Consider the following 23359-nt stretch of genomic DNA (forward strand, 5'->3'; position numbering starts at 1 on the left):
CGAATGAGCTTCAATTGTCATGACATAGAGGTGATAGAGCCTTATAATTAACTGTGTGAGCTATGCTAGAAAAAAAAATGCTGTTTTAAAAAAAAAATTCTTCACCATTCTTCCAATTCTCCTGAAAGATGGAGAATGTTTATATGCGGAAGCATTAGTAAAGTCAGTGTTAGATGTTGCCAGTTGTACTTTATTGGTTGTGATTTATTGAACATTAAAGTGTTACGTTACTTTGGAGCCCTGAGTTGTCAAGTTATTTGAGTTGGTAGTTGTCGTGTGGTTCAGTTTGCTGAGAGCCTGGATAGAGAGCCGTTACAGTATTGTTTGACATATTTTGGCTAGGATAGGCGCATGTAGGTGACTTCTGTAATGTAAGTATCTTCTATAATGTAGGTCACTCCTTAATAATAAAACATAGGAATACAAATACACAAATATAAAAAGTAAAACGAAGATTAACGCACTATTGTCTCATTTTAAATTCAAAATATATTTTTTTATTAAAACAACTGTAGATACAAAATCTAGAGAAAGACACTTTGGCGATAAACGAAAATATAACAACATGATCACATTTTAAAATGCTTATGTCAAACTGTATTTGACTGTAGGAAGTCAACTGCTTAAAATAACATACACTTACATCAGATGATCACATATATTATATGTTCTATAAAAACGAAATCAGCAGCATGGAATCAACAACACATATTGGAGATAACTCCTCTTTAAAAAAGGCACATATTGTGTATGCGTTTGTGTACGCTAAGCATGTTGTAGCACGGTCCAGAAAGTTGGCAGTGTTTTTCAAGTTTCCCAAGTCCTCTTATTGGCAGTGAGCTCCATTGGCACCTGTTCCGTCTCTGTCTCGTAGACTCGCCAAACGATTGAGCTTGGCTATATTGGGAAGCGTGGTCGAGAGGCTAAGTGCGCTTGAACTTGCCATGTCTTGGCTACCTATGAAGGGGGCTCGAGGTTCGACACCCGACTCGAGCAGAGTTGTGATTACTGACTACCGAGCGCCTAAAGGCAGCACGGAAAGCCTTTTCCCAGATACCCCTCCCCCCCCCCAACTGGTCCACATTGGACCATAGCGCTTTGAGCATACTATAAGCATGAAAGTAGCGCTGTGTAAGGGCCATAATGTTTTGTCCTTCTAAACTCTCAAAGGGAGACCAGTCGTCACTGATATTGGCAATGTCTAATTTACTTCCCTTCTCCTTATATAACCCATTTGATTTGATAAAAAGAATTTTAATTTAACTATAAACTTCTTTTTTTTTTATTAAGATTCATATCTTACCCGATCGAAATAGAACGAAAGAAGAAGTATATAATTTTTGTAGCTCTTTACATTTGGTGGTGCTACTGAGGACCTCAAGGTTTCAGCTGGGCATTAGCGCTACAAAATTATATAGATCTATATGTAAAATAACATTGGTAAATTAATTTTTCTGATATGGTTTGCTTCGCGAATGCGTAACATTTGTAATAAAAAAGGACAATAAATATCTATATTTAGATTAACCCATCAAACTCGCAAAACTGGTTGTACATTTAATGAATTAAAAGGAGCCTGCTTCATTGATTCTACTTTCAGTCTCAATTTTCTGAGGGTCGACGATCATAGATCCAGGTGAAAAAGGATTGCCTCTCATAACCACACTACTCCTGCATGTCAGCGTAAAGAGACTCTGGTTTAAAACCCCAAGGAGAGGACAATGTTAACAGAGAATTAGGGAGAGTAAAACATTCTCTTTGGTTGTCTCCCTTTTCTGTGGCTCAAATTATTAGAGTTGCATCCTATACGAAAGCTCACATGTAATTTCGTCTTTTTGTGTAAAGATCGATGGTAACTAATCCTCCGTTGTTCTTCCATTCATGTCTGAAAAGACAAACACAATGAGATATGAGTTCTTTGAGCAATAAAATACAGTAAAAGAGGGGGGAAAAAGAGAGAGCGATATGAATAAATGTGTTGGTAAATGTTATGGTGCGTGTATGTGTGTTTGTGTGTTTCTATGGTGACGGTGGGAAGAAAATATCGATTGGTTTTGAATGGTGCAAGATAGATGGCAGCAGACTTAAGAATGTTTCGTTTTGCTTTAGATGTTCCCGATGTTCCTTCAGAGTTGAAGATAATTTATTTCCTAGTCCAAACCTGCTGCAGGACGACGGGGGATGGAAGCGGGCAGGGTTTGGACCTGGGACCATGGATAAATCCAAACGACAGACCAGCGTGCAAACCGCACACCAGGCAACGTGAGACTGACTAGAAGTGTTATTGTAGTGAGTTAGATTTTGTTACATCATTACTGAAGTGTCCACTAAATCTATTGCCTTTCATCACAAGTGGATTGTCTCTTTTTTTAGTTTTGTTCACCCAAAAAAAGTTATTCAAGTTATTTCAAGATAGGATATATTACGCCTACAGCGGTTGAGTTGTCTACCAGCAGTTTGGTGCTACAAGTCAACGACCGTCCACAACAGTAATATAATGGATCCTAAACAAAAACATAAGAAAATGTAACGACCGGGAGAGAATGTTAATACATAGGTTAAGTAAAAAAAATCAAGGGTCTATATTGTAAGATCCCTGTTAGCAACGAAACAATAATACTGTTACGATCTTCTCAATCAGTCCTTCTGCAAACACTACTTAACTACACAACACAACACATCTAACTCAAGAACTTGACAACAAGAGCTTCAAGTAACAAAGTGGCGATTTAATTACAAATACATCGACAGCCAATTCAACACAATTGGCTACATCAAATTCAAGTGCTTTCTTGAACTTAACAGAATTGCCTAACTAAACAATACAAGTCTCTCTATCTCGTACAGCTACATTTTCGAGAATTCAAAGGTACCACAAGTCCTTACTGCCTTGCTGCTTGCTGTCTTGCACTCAACTGTCCTTTTTAAACACACTGTCTCTCGACCGCGAAGGCTTTGATCACATAACCACAACACAGGTCATACTTGCGGTTATTAGCAGTACTGTCCCTTGTCTATCGACAGCCGTTGACCCGTTGACCTGTGTGATTGGCCTGAGTCGTGTGTATCAGTAGGCCGCACACACATTAACCCTTTCAGTCCGCCACTGGAGTTACAATACATTACTTTGTGCTTCAAGCGAAAGAGTTAGGCAATTTGATTCTATGATGCTTAAACAGAAAAATTGTTCTACAGTTTCTTAAAATACTTCGCTTAACAACACGTCCCTAGTCCACCACATAATCCAAACAGGCTTTTTACCTTTTACCTATCCCTTAGTCTGTTGGACCGTTGGGGCACCAAGCAAGACTCGTCGACCGTCTTTCTCCATTCCTCCTTCTCTTTTGCCTTGTTTATAACCTCTTTCAATGGCAGGCCCGTCCATTCTTTTATGTTATCGCTTTCTCTGTCTGCCTCTTCTTCTTTTTCCTGGTACTGTTCCCTGAAGGAAGGTCTTTGAGAGCCAAGAAGATCTTGTAATATGGCCATAGATTTTGAGCTTGCATTTTTTCAGTATAGTTAGCAGGTCATCATGGGGTCCGATCGCTGCAGTAACCCTGTCTCTAATCTCTTGGTTTGTGATGTGGTCTTTGAACGTGATACCAAGGATCCTAATGTAGCATCTCAATTCTATTGCTAGGATCCTCCTCTGTCTGCAGTCAGCGTCCAAGACTCGCAAGACTATAAAACTGTGGCCATGACCAGGGAGCGCATCAGTCTGATTTTGGTGCCCTTGTCTTTCCAAATTATTTTCAGTTTTGAAAGGGCTGCTGTGGACTGTGCTATTCGGGCCAATAGTTTAGGTTTCGTTCCCCCATCTGAGACAATAGCTCTGAGACTTTGCAGGCTGCTAACACTAGTCAGCTTTTCGCCTTCCTATTCAAGAGGACTGTAACGTTTTTGTGGTTCTGTTTATCAGTTCACTATACTTGTTTCATTTTCATATATTTAATTAGAGCCCTGTATTTTTTTTTTATAAACTAATGGGCCTATTTTCTCCACTAATAAAAACAATCTAAACAAAAAAGTTTATATTGAGTGTAATAGTATCCATTAGTTTGTTATTAAATATGTAATAACTCTTGACTAGCGACTATAACTCTGTTCGTCTTAAAACTATTTTTACCAATTTTCTTTTTTTATAGCGCAATTTCATGCTTTTAGCTTTTTCAATGCGCTATGATCCTATCACTTGTCTGGGCTAGTTGACAACGTAAAAGGGGAAAAGGGGGGGGGAGAAAGGGAGTATCTGTGAAAATGTTACCGTGATTTCTATTTAAATGCATAAAAAAAAACGTGTTCTTTCAAGGCTCAAGCTTTCTCAAGTGGACTAGTTCAACTTATACCACCACACCGGTCAGGCACGATATCCTTCCCTTGTTTGATACCAAAAACAAAATAAATTAATTATCAATAGTTATCGAAATAATTGCTTATTTTTTTATTGATTATTGTTTTGTCAGGTACAAGTAACAATTGTGCTAAATTTCAGATTGATCCGAGATTTCGTGTGGGAGAATTAACTTGTACAAACTTGTTTACCGGACAGACAGACAGCTTTGTATTAAATAATTATATGATAATGAAACATCTTCATATACGTACGTATAGTTATGCTTGTCCAGGTAGCTCTGTACTGCTGGCTTAATTTTAGGAATCCTGTTCCTACTGTGGAGACCACGTCCAGTAATTATGTGGACAAAGCGGTCAACTCGGCGAAAATTGCTGTTGTGATAATCTGGGTGACATACGAAAACATTTCAGATGAAAAACTCGTAGATGAGATCAAATATATTTGGGTATGATGCATATTTTATTTACGAAAAGATATATAAAGAACAGCGACAACGGTTTGAATTTTGTTTCAAAATTCTATGTTCTTGGTTTAATTATATGAAAGTTAGGTTTACTGTTATAATGCTTAAAATACGCTGTTAGATTCAGATTTGGAATTAATATAATGGATAGGTTTAGCTAGGGTTTTTTTTTTCACTCCAATGGCAGGACTAAATTTTACGTTATTTTACGTAATGCACTAGTTTGCTTCTTTTTTATATAAAGTTTGATTTTTTTCCCTACAAAAACCAATAGGGAATTACAGTTAATCGTCACCTATTCCTAAGTCTGTTAAGCCGTTGGGGCACCACACATGATCTGACGACCGTCTTTCTCCATTCCTCTCAGTCTGTCGCCTGGACTAGAATCTCCAGGCACTTCCATTCTTAGATGTTTTCTTCTCATCTCTTTCTCTATGGACCTCTTCTTCATTTTGCTGGTACTGTTCACTGAAGGAAGGACTTTGCGAGCCCAGAGGACCTCGTTTTATTGCCATACCCTATACAGTTATACCATACAGTTTAACTTTGCGTTTTCTGACTTTGTCAGCAAGGGTGCCCGATCAAATTGTCACCCGATTGCCGTTAGGATATTTTTTCGAATTTCCTCATTTGTGCAGTCTTTGTAGGTACCAAAGTCTGGAGAGGTTTTAACAGAAGAGAATGGTCGGCTTTAACTCTTTCTGTCCTAACTGACGATACCAGCGTTGATCCCACCAGAATGTGGTAAATAATTAAGGAGAGAAAGAGTTAAAAGGCCATCTGTATCTCCACGAATATCAGAATCTCCATGTTAACCATCAACTATTTCTCCTGGAAATTAAATCTTAGTCTTCCAATGCTGCTAAAGTCTTTTTTATTCAAGTTTTGACCATAGTTAATGCTTAAAAGCTTCTCAATTAGCTTCGTATGTTTCACACTGATATGGTGGCCAAAAAAAAGATAACTCTCATAGGCCTAAAATTATTGATACTAATAGAAAAATGAAGAATGCGCTAAGCCTGAGTGGTAAAGCTTGGATTCCGAACGGAGGGGTCCCGGGCTCAAATCCTGGTGAAGAACAGGTGACTGGGATTTTTAATTTCAGGATTTTCAAGGTTAGGATCAGCTCTTAAGGGTCCTAACATTAGTTGGGGAAAAGTAAAGGCGGTTGGTCGTTGTGCTGGCCACATGAAAAACTTGTTAACCATGGGTTGCAAAAACAGATGACCTGTACATCATCTTTCCTATAGACCACCAAGTCTGAAAAGAACTTAAGAGCGGTTGGTCGTTGAGTTGGCCACGTGAAAAACAATTTAGTGTGTATCTATAGAAACGAATGACTTTACATTATCTGCATTATAGGTTTGAAAGGGAAACTTAATTTTAGTGTAGATAATTATGCATAAAGTTGGCTAACGTCTCACCATTCTCCATAGCCTTCAAAAAGTTCATAAATTTGTTCATGGCGTCTTGCAGCGAGAGATAGTGAAGGTCTATAGTTTTATTTGGATCTCTGAAAAAATCAAGACATTTATATTCTTAATGTTTTGTAAAGTTACATTTAAAATAACTCTATCAGAGGCGTAGCTAGGAATTTGCCATCATTTGGAGGCCCTTGGGGGGGGGGGGCTTGACCTCTTTAGGGCCCCTGCATTTTAAAATTCGACATCGTGATATGAGATAATGGCGTAATATTTAATGTAAAAAAAAATTTCAAACACACATTTGAGGCCCCCCCCCCCCTCAAGTGGGGTCCCGAAGGAATTTTCAAATTCTCTTCCCCTATCCCCACACCATTAATGTTAATAAGAAGAGATAATAAGTGAAATTGCAGAAAGATTGTCACTGAACAGCAGATATTTTGCAATTTAGAATCATCTAAACTTATAACATTAGATTTTATCAGTGTCGGATTATAGTATGTGGAAGCCCAGGGCAGGTTTGTTGCTTTTTTTTTTGTGTGGATTTCCTCAGCTCTATTTTGAAGACTTTAATGAAAATGCTTTTAATGCTAGGGCTCCTTAACAAAGAAAATGTTCATTTAATCTCATTTTGTCCTTTTTAAATTTTCTATGCACATTTTTTACGTATTTATTTTTATTTTCTGGTGACCCCCTTGGAGGTAGAGGCCGTGGACGGCTATAATGTGTGCACTGATGTAAACCAAGCCGTGTCATTAGTGCAGAAATATGCTGATATACGCCAGAAATATGTTTTTCTTGTAAATTTACATCGTTTAAATGGAAAAGGTGATATCAATAAATCACTATTGAAGAGACTCACATAAAAACTCTGTAACCACAAGTTCATTGTAAAGGATGGAGATGAATAACTTTGGGCCTTCACTTTCAGAAATAGTTGATACATTAGAAAGTGTTCGCGCCATGAAATCGGGGAGCTGTGAAGCTTTGCCACTGTTGATAAAATTATGTTTTGTGTATTGAAATAGGAAACATAGTTTTTAACTCACGTTGTTTCTCTTTTTCTGGAAAAATCTCCCGATTCTGAGCGGTGTCTGCTTTTGTCTCTGTCTCTCTGTCTCGATCTGCCTCTTCGTCTTCCTCGGCCTCTGTTATCTTCCTCTTCTTCCTCATCATCATCGTCCTCCTCGTCATCATCTTCTTCATCATCATACTCTGTCAAAGTATTTACTTGCACATACCATTGCTGCTGTTCTTGTCTTTGCTGTTCTTGTCTTTGCTGTTCTAATCTTTGCTGTTCTAATCTTTGCTGCTCTAATCTTTGCTGTTCTAATATCTGCTGTTGTAGTCTTTGCTGTTCTAATCTCTGCTGTTCTAATCTTTGCTTTTCTAATCTTTGCTGTTCTAATCTCTGCTGTTCTAGTCTTTGCTGTTGTAGTCTCTGCTGTTCTAGTCTTTGCTGTTCTAATCTCTGCTGTTCTAGTCTTTGCTGTTGTAGTCTCTGCTGTTCTAATCTCTGCTGTTCTAGTCTCTGCTGTTCTAGTCTCTGCTGTTCTAGTCTCTGCTGTTCTAGTCTCTGCTGTTCTAGTCTCTGCTGTTCTATATCCAACACTTTCTTCTGTACTGTGGCAGCAGCGCGATTTCGAGCATCACGAATCTCCTGTAGCACTTTCACTTTATCTCCTGGCTGGACATTGGTCACCTCATTCTGAACGTGGACGCTGTCCCTGACCTGCGTTGCAGACTGGAAAGCCTTGTTCTCTAGGCCCGACACTGAGGACACATCGCGATCTGCTAACTTCCCAGAAATAGTTTGAATTTGCTTTTCGACATCGTCCTTAAGACACACCCGGAACTGAGAAGGAAAAAAAATAATAAGATGATTATAAAAAAAAAAATTATGAATATTTAATTAATTAATTAATTTGAGAACCTTTTATTTTAACCTTCATAAAAATCTTTAAAAAATGTATACATTAGGCCTACCTTTTTACATTTCCAGCACTAAAATAAATTAGAAAAAAGAAAAAAAAAAAAGGAATTAGTTACAATTTATATTTTATAGTTCAATAATATAGGCTAGATAGCAAGTCCGTATTTAATTAAGTGAGGGCAGGCGAGGCTACTGCCTAGGGAAAAGTCTATATTTCGACGAGTGGGTTATTTAACATTTCCTTAATGTTGATTTGAAACTTTAAATCTACAGTTTGTAACATTGTGATGTTTTAGAGGTGTCTTCTGTTTAGAGACACTTAGAGTGTGCTCCTAATATACAACAGTACAACAGTAGCTCCGGATTTACTAAAGTGCGCAAACCCTAAAAATCAGTGGCGAAGCAAGGAATTAGGCATCATTTGGGGGCCGGGAAGCTTGACCTCTTTAGGGGTCCTTGGATTTTGGCATTCGACATCATGACATGAAATAATGCCGTAATATTTAATATTTAATGTAAAAAAAGTGAACACTCATTTGGGGGCCCCCTCAAGTGGTGGCCCGGGGGAGATTTTCGCATTCTCCCCCCCCCCCCCAACAATAGCTAAGCCACTGCTAAAAGATAATTCATTTTTGTTACAAAATATGCATATTAAATATAAGTTACAAGTACTCCCTTTCTTTAACTATTTGGCAGGCTTTTAGATATTTGTATTTTTGTTAGCCATTGGTTAACATGCATGACTAGATGCATGACGCGTAGGACGTAATCATCTTCTTTTTTGAAGTAATATCTGTATTATATAAGATTAGAAGATAATGAGTTGAATTTTTATTAAGGCTTTCGAAAAAGTGTAGGATCTCCACACAAATTCTGCCCCGGGGCCTCCACTTACCTAAATCCGGCCCTGCTACATAGATTGATAAATATAGTCTAAACATATATAGATCGATATATATATATATATATATATATATATATATATATATTCCATTTATATACAGGGCTTTTTTGTGACGGTACGCACCGGTACAGCGTACATGCACCTTTTTGAGAAAATAATTACTTTTCTTGTATATTAACGTATATTTTTAATTTTTAGTAGTGAAAAGTTAGGTAATCAAATACTGATTACCGGCACATATTTTTTTTACAATAAAAAGCAATTTATATATATATTTATTTATTTATATATGTACATAATTGCTTTAATTATTATCGAAGACCCCATTTACCTATAGACAACACAGGCTACATATAAAGACCCCCAAGAAATATTAGGCACTGACACATAGTCCCCTAATATCTGGACTTATAAAATGCTCAAAACTTCTCATATCAAGATGGCATATAAGCCGAGCCTTTTACCACCCAGCCAGATAATCGCAATGTTTATCCGTGAGAAACAGCTTAAAGGAGACGTCAACCTCTTTTATTATCGTCATAAAAAATTAAGTGAATATATTTAATTCTTCATTTAGGACAAGACTTGGTTGCTGGATGACTCAAGTATTGGATCGATAGTTTCGTATTTTTCTGTGATCGTCTCAGATCAGACGTATGTAGGCTATGTCTCATTGCAGCTTTAAATAGATGTAGGTGTTTACGCAATCGTGTGGAACTGAGTATGTGAGTAGGCCTATGTGTTGCGCTTCGAATATGAATGTTTCCAGACCAGCTGGTTCCAGGGCTACAGACATACCTCGTCTGTTTGAAATCGGTTGATTTTCCCGCGTTTATTCAACAGTGATATCTCGAACCTCAGGATACATGGTGTTATGTTTGTTCATGCAGGAACACAACTCGCACACCTCTATTTCAGCTTGTGACCCGAAGGCTTATGCTTTAGCACAGTGGTTCTCAAACTGTGGTCCGCGGACCGCCAGAGGTCCGCTAGATGACCGAAGGGGGTCCGCAGAAAGATGGAAATAGTATGCCATAAAATAAAGTTTTCGCTAACAGCCAGTTTATCCGATTGTATGATTTAAATATTCAACTTGCCCTTCTCTCGTCATTGTTGACTCAGCTTGCCAAAACAGCAATGATAGTTAACAGTCTTGTGATAGAAATGTTTTCTGCGCATGAATATCAAATTAACTTTTCTCACAACCCAATAAATGTCGTTATTTCAATTTCTCTACTTTTCAAGCCAATATCAGTCTTATTATTTACGTATACACTGGCAATTCGTGTTTGTAACCTAGTTTTCGCACGCTGTTCCCCTTTCAGACCATGCGATCTATAGGGCAGATGATATAAAGGTCATCCGTTTCCGTCGTCCGCGGTTATCGAGGGTTCATGTGGCCAACAACAACCAACCGTCTTTACTTTCCCCAGCTAATGTCAGGTACCCATAAGAGCTGGGTGGACTCACAAAAGAAACGGAATTCAAAATCCCAGTCTACACCAAGATTCGAACCCGGGACCTCGATTCGGAAGCTTTACCGCTCAGCCACCGCGCCTCCAGCCCATATGTTAGATACGGGTAAGTAGCCTATTTGAACCGTAAGCTGGAATAGCGGAGTTTAATGGAAATAGTGACCTTGAACTTAGACACGATGTCGTACGAGACCGCACCACGTCAGTCAAAATTATGTAAATATGCTCGTGATCAGTTACAATCCTAATTTACACCGTACAAAGGCAAAAGGGATCAGTCGCAATATGTCAGCGGTTCTCAGCCTTTTTAGCCCGGCGACCCCTTTTTACAATCACCTACTCTGCCGCGATCGACCGCCCCCCCCCCACACACACACATACAGCAATAGAAGAATAGACAAAAACAATCCATATTCTCGATGGTCTTAGGCGACCCCTGACAAATCGTCATTCGACCCCCCAAGAGGGTAGCGATCAACAGGTTGAGAACCCCTGCAATATGTCATTTGTTTGAAAGCTGCGAAACTAAAGCGTCCTCTTGTAACACATCATGATGAACACAGGCACTTGGATTTTTTTTTAACCTAATTATAAGAGTGGATGCAAATTAGCAAAAAAAAAAAAAACAATTAGCAATGCCAAAAAACTGTGAATGAATAACTTTTTAATGTTTCCTCTAGTATGTCATTACGAAAAGCACATAGCCGAAAAATGCACACACGGTTTGCGGAGGGTTTAATTTTGTGAGCGGCTTTAGAAATGTGTGATTTGGGCAGACAACCCAGGCTGCATCGGGGGGGGGGGGGGGGGAGCCGCTAATATCTTATGGCTTTTAAACGGGTCCCTGAACTGAACAGGTTTTAGAACCCACTGCTAAAGGAAAAAAAAAGAAATGAATTGCTTAAGCTACAAAGCCATGATCTAACTAGCTAATAGGAGCTCTTCAGAATTGTAAATATAGTTATAGTATATATAGGCATTGGAGTTCTCTTCCTTCCTTTGTTGGGATAACACAAGGCCAATAGGTGAAAAGGACACCCCGAGGGGAATGTTATGAATGTATATCGACATTCAGAGTGAAGTATATTGCTAACACATAGTTACATCGTCTTGGCCTCCCTATCCCTGGAAGGCAATTTTTCTAAGTTATGTTATTGTTGTTATATTTAATTTGTTGTTTTCTTTTTTCTTTGGGAATCATTGTTGTGTTTGTGTGAAAAAAAAAACAACAACAATCAAAATGTAAAAAAAAAATACTTTGATAAGAAACAAGAAAAAAAAAAGCTTATATAAGTGGAAGAACTGCACATTGACAGCCACCTCTCTCAGTAATGTAAGAATTATTTCCATTTTTCTATATCAAGCAAGATGTATTAATTACCACTAAATAATTAGCTAAATTATTGGTTAATATTTTGATTGATTCGTGTTTTGTCAGAATCAATGAATAATCGTGCAATGCGTCAACTTAATCTGAGATTGGAGAAATAACGTGTACAAAATTTACATCCGACAAACGAATGATATTTTCTATCTCTATCTGGAAAATCGACAGTGATCTTCATCTTGAATTAAAACTAAAGAAACAATTATCAGGTCACAGATTAAATGCATATTTTCTTGCTCCATAAATTTATCAAATGCATCAGCACGGTATTTAAGAGAATGGTGCACAGATTGCTATTATTCTTATGCATAGATAAATACATTACTATCAGTTCCCTTAATTGATGCCTTCAATTTAAGGAAACAACAAATTACTTAATCTAAAACCTGAAAAATACTGTATAATAGATCAACTAACCTAGGTTATTTGTGACTATGTGGAATTAGAAGGTCCGACAATTATCGTATTAATACCCAGCAAGGGGGGAATATGGTAAAATGTACATTTTACAAGCATATTAAATGTTACCTAAGTACTACAATTTAAAAGAAATATATTCATTCCCATACGCAATGTGTGTGTTCACCATGCCTGACTGTTGTAAACACGACTTTAAATAGATAATAGCTTGATCTATTTTTAGACGTATTCAAGGCCTTTTATCGAGTGTCACCGAAGTGTGTCAATTTTTAGCGGAAATTCTGGTCTTATCAACGCACAGCCAAAGAGGCTTTATTAAGTCAACTATAAGAAAGTACTTGCATAGATTAAAGAAGAGAATTAATTTAATTTACACTTACCAAAATAATAATCAGTACTATTAAAGCCACTGCCAAAATACATGCGACAATCACGCCAATAATCCAGTCCTCCATCCTGTATTAATGTACTATTATATAAAATATATTCAAAATAATCTTCACATGTTTCATACCGATTATCCTAGATCTATTTGTTAAATAAAGAGAATAGCTTGGCTATTGCTACTATTACATTCTTGTTATTACTAAACTGCAGACGACAAAGACGTAACCTTGGCACGACGTCGTCAAAGACGCTTTGCCTTACAAGTTTATAGAGCTACATTTTGTGACACGCTCATTGATTTTTTATTTTTTTTGTCAAAGAGATTATTTTTAAATAAAAGGAGGGAGGGGGTAGGTGGTGTAGAGCTCTTACCAGGGAGGGAAGAGGAAGGGAGGGGCTTATTCTTAGAAAACAATTTTTTTATTATCAGTTTCAGTTACCTGACAGTTTTTATTTTGGTTAGGTTGTTATCATTTAACACTATGTTCATAAAGTTCATAGGTCATCTGTTAACACATAAGATAAAGATTTGCGTAGATATTAAGTTTGATGTAAATAAAAGAAAAAAAATCTGCAATTGAAGGATCCGTAATGACGAAATGTAAGATATAATAGAACTGCGAGAAGAAACAGAGCTAAAAAAAAAAAAAGACTTTGTATGAAATTTTTAAACATCTTTTTTATTGCATTTCAAAATTAAAACCAGTATCCGATAGCAAGTGTTATAAAGTTTGAATTTTTCCCCAACGACTTAATAGGCCCTATATTTATAAGCGACCCCCGAAATTTGAAACGCCACTGTTTGCGCTTCCCTCGTGTTGCTCGCCGTGTTATTGCTACTCTTGGTGTGTGTAGCTTTATTCTGTCGGAGGACATGTTCCGCAAACCTCATGCATGGCTCGGTCACAACCTTATTAAGTGGTTGAGTCCCAGTTCGGCATGGGACTCTTTTTGTTTGAGACCCGATCTCTGTAACTGACTCCTGTATATGGTTAAATATACAAACTGTTGTGTTTTTGTTTGTGTCATTCAAATCTAATCTTATATAATATAGACGTTACTTCAAAAAAGAAGATGATTACGTCCTACGCATCATGCATTTAGTCATGCATAATAACCAATGACTTAAATTCTGCCAAGTCACTGGTTTTCCTGGCTAGCTCAGGCAACCCATTCCATGCTCTAAAAGCACTAGGGAAGAAGGAGTATTTGTACAAATTTGTCCTAACATATGGAACGAGGAATGTACTCTTATCTTTGTGTCTTTCAGAGTAATTTATTAAATTCTGTTTTTGTATTTGAAGATTATGGTTCAGTGTTTTATGTATAATTGCTACTTTACTTTTGCGTCTTCTGTCCTGAAGGCTTTGTAACTTTAGTGATTTAACTAAAGGTGTTACTCTAGTCAAATGTGAATATTCGTTTGCTATGAATCTCACTGCTCTATTTTGTGTCTGTTCCAGTTTCTTAATGTTTTCTTGAGTTGAGGGGGTCCCAAACAAAGGATGCATATTCTATTATTGGCCTAACCAAGGTTAAATAACATTTTAGGTTTATGTTCTTATGCACTATTTCCCAACAAAATGCTTCCATAGCGTATACGAAGTGTAGTAAGGATACTTAAAGGGGAAGTCAACATGTTCAATTTACAAATAAAATAATGAATTGAAGCCATAAGACTGCAAAGGAAATGATAGCATTTATTGCTATTTTAAAATATTTATATTGTTATAAACTTGCCATGCACACCATCATCCAAGATAGTGCAGAAGGTGCGCACTAGAGAAAGAAGGATGTTGACTATTGTTGACATGAGAGAGAGAACGATTTCCGCCTAAGTCTAGAACCAATATGAAGATGCTGTATTCAAGGCAGATGTCCTATTTGTTTGTCATGTCTCAATGTAATTAAACACCTATACCTCGTTGAGTTACCTCCCTTATGTTATTACACTATGTAATGATGTTACTTATTTTATGATTTACCGAAATATTTGTTTTAGCTAAAAAATAGGTTAAATGCACATATTTAGTAGGCTACAAACACATTAAAACAATTACATAATTTCATCTATGACTGTAAAAAAAAAGATCAAAAGTACAGCACTATAAGACTACTATAAGTCGTCATGAGCTACATGACTAGGCAATTTTGAATTATTTTATCATTAACCCCTCAAAAGAGTATTTTCTTTTGTCACAGATAAGTTTAAAAAAAAAACGCCCCGATAGCGCCCCTGTTGAAGACCACTGGACTATAGATGATCCAGCATGAAAAGTATTGCATCTTCGGTACTTCTTGACTATTTGTAAGCAAACCGGTGCGGGTCAAGGCGTGTTTCTACTTCTTTCAGTACACATTTTAGCGCTATTTCATGCTTTTAGCTTTCTCAATACGCTACTATCCTATCACCATCCACCACAGAAGATTCTAGTTTGGTGATAGGCCTGTAGATAAAAGTGCGCAAAAAGTTTGTGGCTAGCACAACGACCAATTACCTTTACTTTTCCCAACTCAGGTCAGGTACCCATTAGAGCTGGGTGGACTCAGGGGGTCGCTAAAAATTCCGAAATTCAAAATCCCAGTCTTCACCGAGATTCGAACCCAGGACCCCTGGTTCGGAACCCAAGCGCTTAAACACTCCAACTCCTATACACTTTACATAGGGATCACTTATGATCTATGATGTTTAATGCCTGATAACAATCCAGCCCCACACAAGCTAACACTGTACGGCCTAATCCTAAAGTTCACAGGGCTTGCAAAGACTTTCATACAGGGAACATAACCAGGAAAAAGAAAGACAGGCGGAAAAAAGAAGCGATGGGAAGACAACATATAAGAATAGGCCAAGTCTGTCAATGAAAGACATTCTAATTGTGACAAAAGACAGAGAGGAATGGACGGAGATGACCTACAGATCTTGTGTGGGATCCCAAAGGTTCTAAAGACACAGGGGCAGGTGAAGGTGCTGAAGGTTTTGCCTAAGCTATTATCTAACACATACTGAGGAGGAGAAAGGGACGGACACTATACACACAGAGAGTCTAAATCAGTGTTTCCCAAACTGTGTTCCACGGAACTCTAGTATTCCGTTAGGCCTGAATAAAGTGTTTCACGAACGAATGGAATAATTAACTAGTAGGCCACCACGTGAATTAACCTCTATAAAAAAAAATAAGCAGAGTGTTTCGCTAAATACTTAGAATGTTAGAAGTGTTCCGTTAAGGGAAAAATTTGGGAAACATTGGTCTAATTGTTACACAAACAAAAGTAAAAAGTAAAGTTTCCCCTTTCAAACCATGCGGTCTTTATGGCAGATGATGTAAAGGTCACCTGTTTCTGTAGCCCACGGTTTATGAGGATGTCATGTGGCCAGCACAACGACCAGCCGCCTCTACTTTTCCCTAACTAATGTGAAACCCATTAGAGATGTGTGGACTCAGAGGCACCTTAAAGATTCCAAAATAAAAAATCCTAGTCTTCTAGGATTCAAACCCAGGACCTTCCGGTTTGGAAGCCACGCCCTTTTAAAATCAACCCCTACGGACAGGTTGAGGGTTTTGCCTAAGCTATTACCTAGAATATGTTGGTGATGAAAGAGAAATGGAGAACAGTCACTATACACAGAGACTTTAAATGTTACACAAATATATCTACAATAATAATAATTGTGGATCATTTCAGACAAAAATAAATAAAAACATTACTACAAAAATATAGTAATAAAAGTAATACAAATAGAAAGAAAACAATCAGTGCTGTATTTTTCATTTTTAACATATACACAAAACAGATTAGTTTATAAATGATTTATCACCGAATAAAAAAAAGAATTATACACAAAATTTGATCTGTGTCTCACACACACACACAAAAAGAGCACAACATTTATTAAAACAGTAACCTCTTCTGCATTATTATTTAATTATTATGATCATATGAGAGAGACTTTTATTCTAAAACAAAACATAGAATATATAAGAGTTCAGACTATCTCAAATCAAGTTAGTCATTGTACTGTTTCCTATTAAAGCATTTACCAATTTACCCTGAAATGTACATTGGATATATATTATATTAAGACTGTTATATATAAGTATTAGGCTGATATTATAAATTCTCAATCAATAATTTATAAAGGAGATTTAACCTAGTTATCTTACAATAATATCTCAATGAATGTTTCTGCCTGTAACGGTTGTGACCTGTCTATCATGATAATTGAAGTGAATTAAAATCACCAGATTATGATGAAATTAAACTGCTACCATAATATTTTATGGACACTCGGTGGGTGTCTGATTAAGTAAATTCATTAGAAACTAGTAGGCTGTGCCAAAAGCTTCTATTTTAAACATGGGTAGGTCTAAGATTATCATTGCAGGTTGTGTGCTGGTATTTGTGAACACTTATGAGACAAATTAGCGAGTGCTGGGCTGCCCACGCGTCAATACTCGCCTCTCTTCCATACTGACCGGGTCCAAAAGGATGGAAAGCCATTGCCATTAGGGGTTAGGTGGATGCAGGAGTTTGCCAGAGAGCAGTAGTCTTAATAAAGAATCACCCTTTGTGTCAGGACTTTGTGATTTTACCATCACAAAAGAGATACAAGACACCGATAGCAAAGACAAACAGACACAAACACTCTTTTGTTCCCCTGGCAATCAAATCATTAAATAAGAACAATCTGGTATAAACTTTGTCACATGTAAATTATGAGTGAGTCTGGTGTGAATGTACACTTTGGTTTCTTATAGTTATAATGTTTTTGTTTGGTGTAATGCACAAATTGTAAGACAAATTTCCTTACGGATAATAAAGATTATTATTATTATTATTATTATTATTATTATTATTATTATTATTATTATACCACTGTCCTCCCACCTATGGGGCTTCAAAACTGGATTTTCTGTTAGGGTTTACTCACTTAGCCTTAGACCTAATTTACAACCCAGGTTTTCCCATAGCTGATTACATATGCCCAACCTGTGACCGCGGCTGTGCATCAAAGATTGTCCTCTTTAGTCACAAGAGAAGTTGCAAAAGTAAAAGATCGTCTCTGGAGACGTAAAATGCCACAATCAATAAGAGACAAATGAAAGAATTCCCATTTGATTGAAACGAATAAGGTACCTTAATAATAATAAAACACAACAGCAAAATGAAAGACCTTCTAAGGGAACAATCTGAAATCAAGTATCAATTCCCTTAAGTGAGTCGTGGTCTTATATATTTATTCATTAAGTTTTCAAATATATTTTTTCATTTATCTTGGTGCAAAGCTGAAAATAAAAATACTTTTTTTTATATAAAAACAGAGCTTATCTAAATGGAGGAACTTCACATATATCTCTATAATGTAGAAACTATTTCCCTTCTTGAATATCAAAATAATTAATTAGCAGTAATTAATTGGCTAATTGGTTAGTTGTTTTTTTTTCTTAATTGATTCATGTTTTGTTAGGTAGCATAAGTAATTGTATAACGTTTCAACTTGATCCAAGAAAGGGTGTGGGGGAAATAATGAGCATTATTATCTAAAAGGAACAAAACCCTACATATTTAGCAATTTCTTTGAATATTGAAGGATTCATTTCCCTTATCAGTATCAAACAAAGTGATTAATTACCAATAATTAATTAACTAATTGTTTTTTTTAATTCATGTATTGCCTATGCCAATGAATAATTGTGCAAAGTTTCAACTTGATCTGAGTATGGATAAAGCACAAAAAATGTGTTCAAACTTTTTACCAGACATGAAGTTGATCTAAGTTTTGTAACAAACTGATAGCTAGGATTTAAAAATACTTGTACACAATGAAATCTTTGATCTTGTCTGGAATGCTGTTTAATTGTTTCACTTTGTAAACTGGAATACTTTGTAATATTCTGTCTCTGCACAGCTCTTGTAAGCTAAACATGCGTTCTATTCTCCACAGCCGGACATGTCCATCTGATGATGTGCTGGCCAGGTGCTCAGCATTTTGAGAAAAACTTAGGTGAAGGACACTTGGATAGTCTCTCTGGACCCTGACAATGTCTTGGCACAAGCTGGACATTGAGATCTCATGGAAAGGTGCCAGATCTTGACTACTGTAGACAGTGATGTTAAAGTTGTGGAAGCCAGCAGCAATCAAGCAGCCATCGTGGCTGTAAATAAGACAATCTACTAAATCCACAGTTTGTGTTGAGCAAAGTTGATCTGCAGTAGGAATGTGAATAGTATAAATGAAGTTATCTTTGGTGGCAAGGGAAAGAACTTCTGATGGAAAACGAGGGTCATAGTCAAAAGATTCGGCGGAAGATAGTCTTTGTTCAATCATATCAGGACAGATGATGCACACTTTTTCAAGTCTACAACGTTTGACTACAAACAAAATTCCTGTTGATATACTCACAGCTATTTGCTTTGAATTGGGTGAGAACTTGCAAGCTACACAGTCATTTCCAGTTTTTAAAGGGACAAATTCTTTGCAAATTTGATTGCAACGGATGGTGTCATGGATCATCATGGTCGAGTCAAGATGGTGATGCTCCAGAAAGAACACACCCATCCCACGCTTCAAGCAAGCAAAACTAATGCCATTATTGGCTACTGTGCAGTAGACATGAACTGCATTAGTTAAGTCCCGACTTCTGGAATAGAGTGGATCTCCATTATCTGACATGATAACAACTTCCCCAGTACCACAGTAGGCCACAAGCTCACCCAGGGGATGTGGACAAACTCTTGGAAACACTGTACTGTTTGTGCGACTATATATATTGCATTCTAAAGAAATAGGAAAAAAATGAGCGTATATTAGTTTCTTTTAAGCAAATGATTACTCAAGTGGGAGTAAGGTTATGATATAAATCTGACAAATAACAGTAAAATAACAAAGCATTGAAAATAGTAAGATAATACAGTAAGCTGCTACTGTACCAGTTAATTTATAATATACATATATTTTGTTAAACTTTGCAAGTCACACTTGATATCCATAAAAGTATTCTACTTTCAATGGCACGCTTGTACAAGTTGTCAAAAACAAATATTTAGATTTAGGGCTGCACTCCACTGTCCTCATTACCGAAGTGTTTTAACAACATTTTAACATTACTTTAAGCCGAATCCAAAATCTAGAAACAGATGTCAAAAAGTAGATTTCTTTAAATCTATTTTAAATTCTTACCAATTCTGTCTGGTGACCATAGCTGATATAAAACTACTTTTCCATTGGGCATGTGTGAAACATGAGACCAGCGTCTGTCAGGTCTGGGTTCATAAACAGAGGAAGCAGTAAACAAACTGATGTCTTTAAAGGGAACAAACTGAGCATCACACCACCAATACCAATTGTTGCTTTGTACAATTTGCACTAAAGAAAAATGTAAATGAATTATTTCTATTGTAAACAGCATGAAAACAACCTCTTATTATAAAAACTAATAGCACAAAAGAGAAATACTTTAAAAAAAAACAAAGCTTATATTAAGTGTAGTTGTATCAATTAGTTTGGATCAGTCATGTAATTAAATTTGTAATAGATCTAGAATCTAGACTAACAACAATAAATCTGTGCAATTACAAATATTTTTACCTATTGTTTTTGTTCAGTACAATTTCATGCTTTTAACTTTCTCAATACGCCATGATGCTATCACTTGTTTGGACTGGTTGGAAAGGGTTGGGGGCAGAAGGTGATCACTTTTTAAATACATTTATTTTAAAGTCTGATACAATACTGTCACACTAAAGTCAGTATGGAACAATGTAAGTTAAAGTGTTTAGCTGCAGAGTGGAAATTAATATACAATCCAACTTTGAATTCTGACAGAGGAAAGACATTTTTAGCTTAGTATTTAACACATTTTTTGCTCAAAGGGTATCTAGTCAGTCTAGTCATGCATGTTAATTTCAGATTTTAACTCTGCTAAGTCATTGGTTTTCCTGACTGATTCCAGGCAACCCATTTTATGCTCTAATGGCAAGTATTGTACAAATTAGAGTGGTGGTATATTTTCTTTCACACCCATTTTTTTAGGCTACCTAATTTCTGAAAATACCTCTAAGGTGGTCATGTCTTTGTCAATCAAGAATGCAATTAAAAAAAAAAGTAAAATAAGGTACTCCTTTTAGACCTTGTGATTTATGGCAGAGGATGATGTAAAGTTCATTAGTTTCTATGGTCAAAGGTTAACGAGGGTGTGGCCGACAATATAACCAACTGTCTTTACTTCCCCAACATATGTCCGGTATCCATTAGAGCTGATATTCTCCTTTTCACTCCCAATTGAGCATAGGGTTGCAACAGCACTTCGCCAATGGACTCTGTACTAGGCTATCCCCTAGCTGGGTTCATATCCATTCTGTCGTCTTTGCCTCTAGAATTTTTACCAGCCTTACTCTTCCCCTGTTGATTCCAGTCTAGAATGGTATGGCAATACTTTCTGTTGTTTTTCATGATGTATGCTTAATCCAACCCCATTTGTATTTTCTGTTTTAATGCTCTGTCTGTGTTTGCTGTTTTTCTTTCCCACAGACATTTGTTTGAGATTTTGTTTGGCCATCTAGAATCAAATAGTTAGTGAATGCTTGGACCTTGTCTGTGTTGATATTTTAACTCTCCAAGTCTCTGCACAATATAAGGCCTAAAAGAAAATCTTTCACATTTGTATTAGGGATGCTGATTTTATTTTTTTAGATACAGTGTTTTTGACCGCCAAATTGGCTTTAGAGTATTGTAACCCTGTATAGCCTTGTTGATTTGATTTTCAGCATCTGCGTCTATTCCCCCCAATTGTTTATGATGCTTCCAAGTTATACAAAGTCTAATAGGTTTACTCCTTGGAGCTGTAGTAGTGTTTCATGGGTGTTATTAATTCTCACCATCCCAGGTCTTGGTAATAAACTCAGGAGTGTCCTAAAACTCTTAAGTTCAAAATTCCAATCTTTACAGAGATTTAAACCAGAGACCCTCAGTTTGGATGTCAAGTGCTTTACCACTCAGTCAGAATGCTTAGTCTTTTAAAAGAAGTGAACATTATAATATATATGTCTATTTTTATAACTGGTGACATAGTTTTTACAAACCATAAGAGTAACTGTTAACACAATTATTTGTCATTAAAAAACTTGTTTTGAGATATAGTAAACCTGATTATACATTTCTTACACTTTAATGTGATGAAATGGACAATGTAAATGTATATAAACTATAATATAGACTTACTTAATTTATCAGGCAAAGCATGAAAATCTGTCACCAAACCTTTGTCATCACAAGGCCATTGTTCTTTTGGAAAAGTGACATAAGGTGTTAAAGGGAGACATCCTTCAGATACAGACTGAACACTCAATACTTGCTTGACAGTAGATAAATCCAGTCCCATTGTTTATGATTTCTTAAGATCTATAGCATTTCTCTCTTACCAGGGTATCTTAATCTAGTAACTAGATCTAGATCTTGATTCTACAATTCAATCATTTAATCCAAGAAAAAAAATCAATATCAAGATTCCATAAAACTAGATCTATTAATGATTATCTGATCTACTGATTCCCTAATCAGTCTAGTGTAAACATTAGTAGAAAATTAAAATATGAAATTAACATTAAATATATTTTTGCATATAGACTCTAAATTATAGTTTTATAAGTAATATAAGCAATAAATCTACAACTAGACACTAGATTCTAAATTAGCTTATTTTTATTACTACAGATAGACTGATAATGGGCATCTCATTGATCTGATACCCTTCTTCTATCTATGAATTACTCGAGATCAATTAGAGAATTATATAGATCTAGTTATCTAGTCAAATCTAGTCTAAGTCTCGGCTATGAATGATGACTATGAATACTAATTAAATTTTATGATCAAATACATATTATGTAATGTAATAATAAATTCAGATTTACTAGACACTGGTGACAAATTTAATTAATTAATGAGTTACAATTATTAGTCTAGATTAGATCTATTCTATCAGTATCAGTATGAGTATTCTATGTCTATATCAATGAATTCAAAATCTATCAATAATTAGATCTATACTAGATCTAATAGTAATACTACTAATAGTAGTAGTAGTAATAATACAGTAATAATAGATAATTTAAGATATCGACGGTAGTAAAAGTAAAGATGCTAATTTAAGTCACTTAAAATTAGGCTAATAATTTACAGTTAGTATAATACTCAGTACTGAGTTATAACTGAGTATCATCTAGAATAAAATAATAATCTAGATATAAATAACTAGATCTATACCCAATCTATACCAAAAAAATAGAGAGTACAAATTACTGTGAAAGATACTGGATTTAAGAATATTAAATTCATTAAATTATATATGAATAGATCTAGATCTAATTCTAATAATTAACCCTGCTGTTGTGTTGTTATGTGTAAACAAAATATAAGAGCTACCAAAAATGTTTGTTTCGAACAAAAAAATAGTTTATATATAGATCTAATAATCATAGATATTCTTTTTTAGAATGTCTAGATGTAGAAGCTAAATGATACTAAATGCGTTTCAAGCCCACATGATACTAGATCTAGAACTAGAACTAAATGATGTTATGTTTAAAATAAAATGTATTGTTTTGATTAGAT

At 36.0% G+C, this 23359-nt stretch overlaps 2 protein-coding genes and 1 long non-coding RNA gene across 6 annotated transcripts; 1 reads left to right on the top strand and 2 right to left on the bottom strand.

Annotated features, from left to right (window-relative positions):
• Window positions 1-472: 472 nt before the first annotated feature.
• Window positions 473-13041, bottom strand: LOC106080352 (UPF0746 protein DDB_G0281095-like). The gene is made up of 6 exons (XM_013241699.2): window positions 12738-13041; window positions 8225-8242; window positions 7288-8093; window positions 6242-6330; window positions 4606-4738; window positions 473-1885 (listed from the first exon to the last, which is right to left on the bottom strand). Exons 1-6 carry the CDS (start codon window positions 12810-12812, stop codon window positions 1816-1818), a joined length of 1191 nt encoding a protein of 396 aa, XP_013097153.2. The 5' UTR covers window positions 12813-13041; the 3' UTR covers window positions 473-1815.
• LOC129927662 (uncharacterized) lies at window positions 11502-20332 on the top strand. The gene is made up of 2 exons (XR_008779302.1): window positions 11502-11883; window positions 18692-20332. It is a non-coding gene; the product is annotated as an uncharacterized LOC129927662 (long non-coding RNA).
• On the bottom strand, window positions 16486-23178 carry LOC106080351 (uncharacterized). Of its 4 annotated transcripts, none has more exons than XM_056037644.1 (4): window positions 23128-23178; window positions 21968-22207; window positions 19928-20113; window positions 16486-19524 (listed from the first exon to the last, which is right to left on the bottom strand). In XM_056037644.1, the coding sequence occupies exons 2-4, from the start codon at window positions 22125-22127 to the stop codon at window positions 18551-18553; spliced, it is 1320 nt and encodes a 439-aa protein (XP_055893619.1). In that variant the 5' UTR covers window positions 22128-22207; window positions 23128-23178; the 3' UTR covers window positions 16486-18550. The 4 variants fall into 4 exon arrangements, with proteins under 4 accessions (XP_055893619.1, XP_055893618.1, XP_013097152.2 ...); XM_056037643.1 differs by having other exon boundaries at window positions 23023-23174; XM_013241698.2 differs by having other exon boundaries at window positions 23048-23148.
• Window positions 23179-23359: the final 181 nt, after the last annotated feature.

This window comes from Biomphalaria glabrata, chromosome 8 (genome assembly GCF_947242115.1).
Source record: "Biomphalaria glabrata chromosome 8, xgBioGlab47.1, whole genome shotgun sequence".
Classification (NCBI taxonomy): Eukaryota; Metazoa; Mollusca; class Gastropoda; family Planorbidae; genus Biomphalaria; species Biomphalaria glabrata.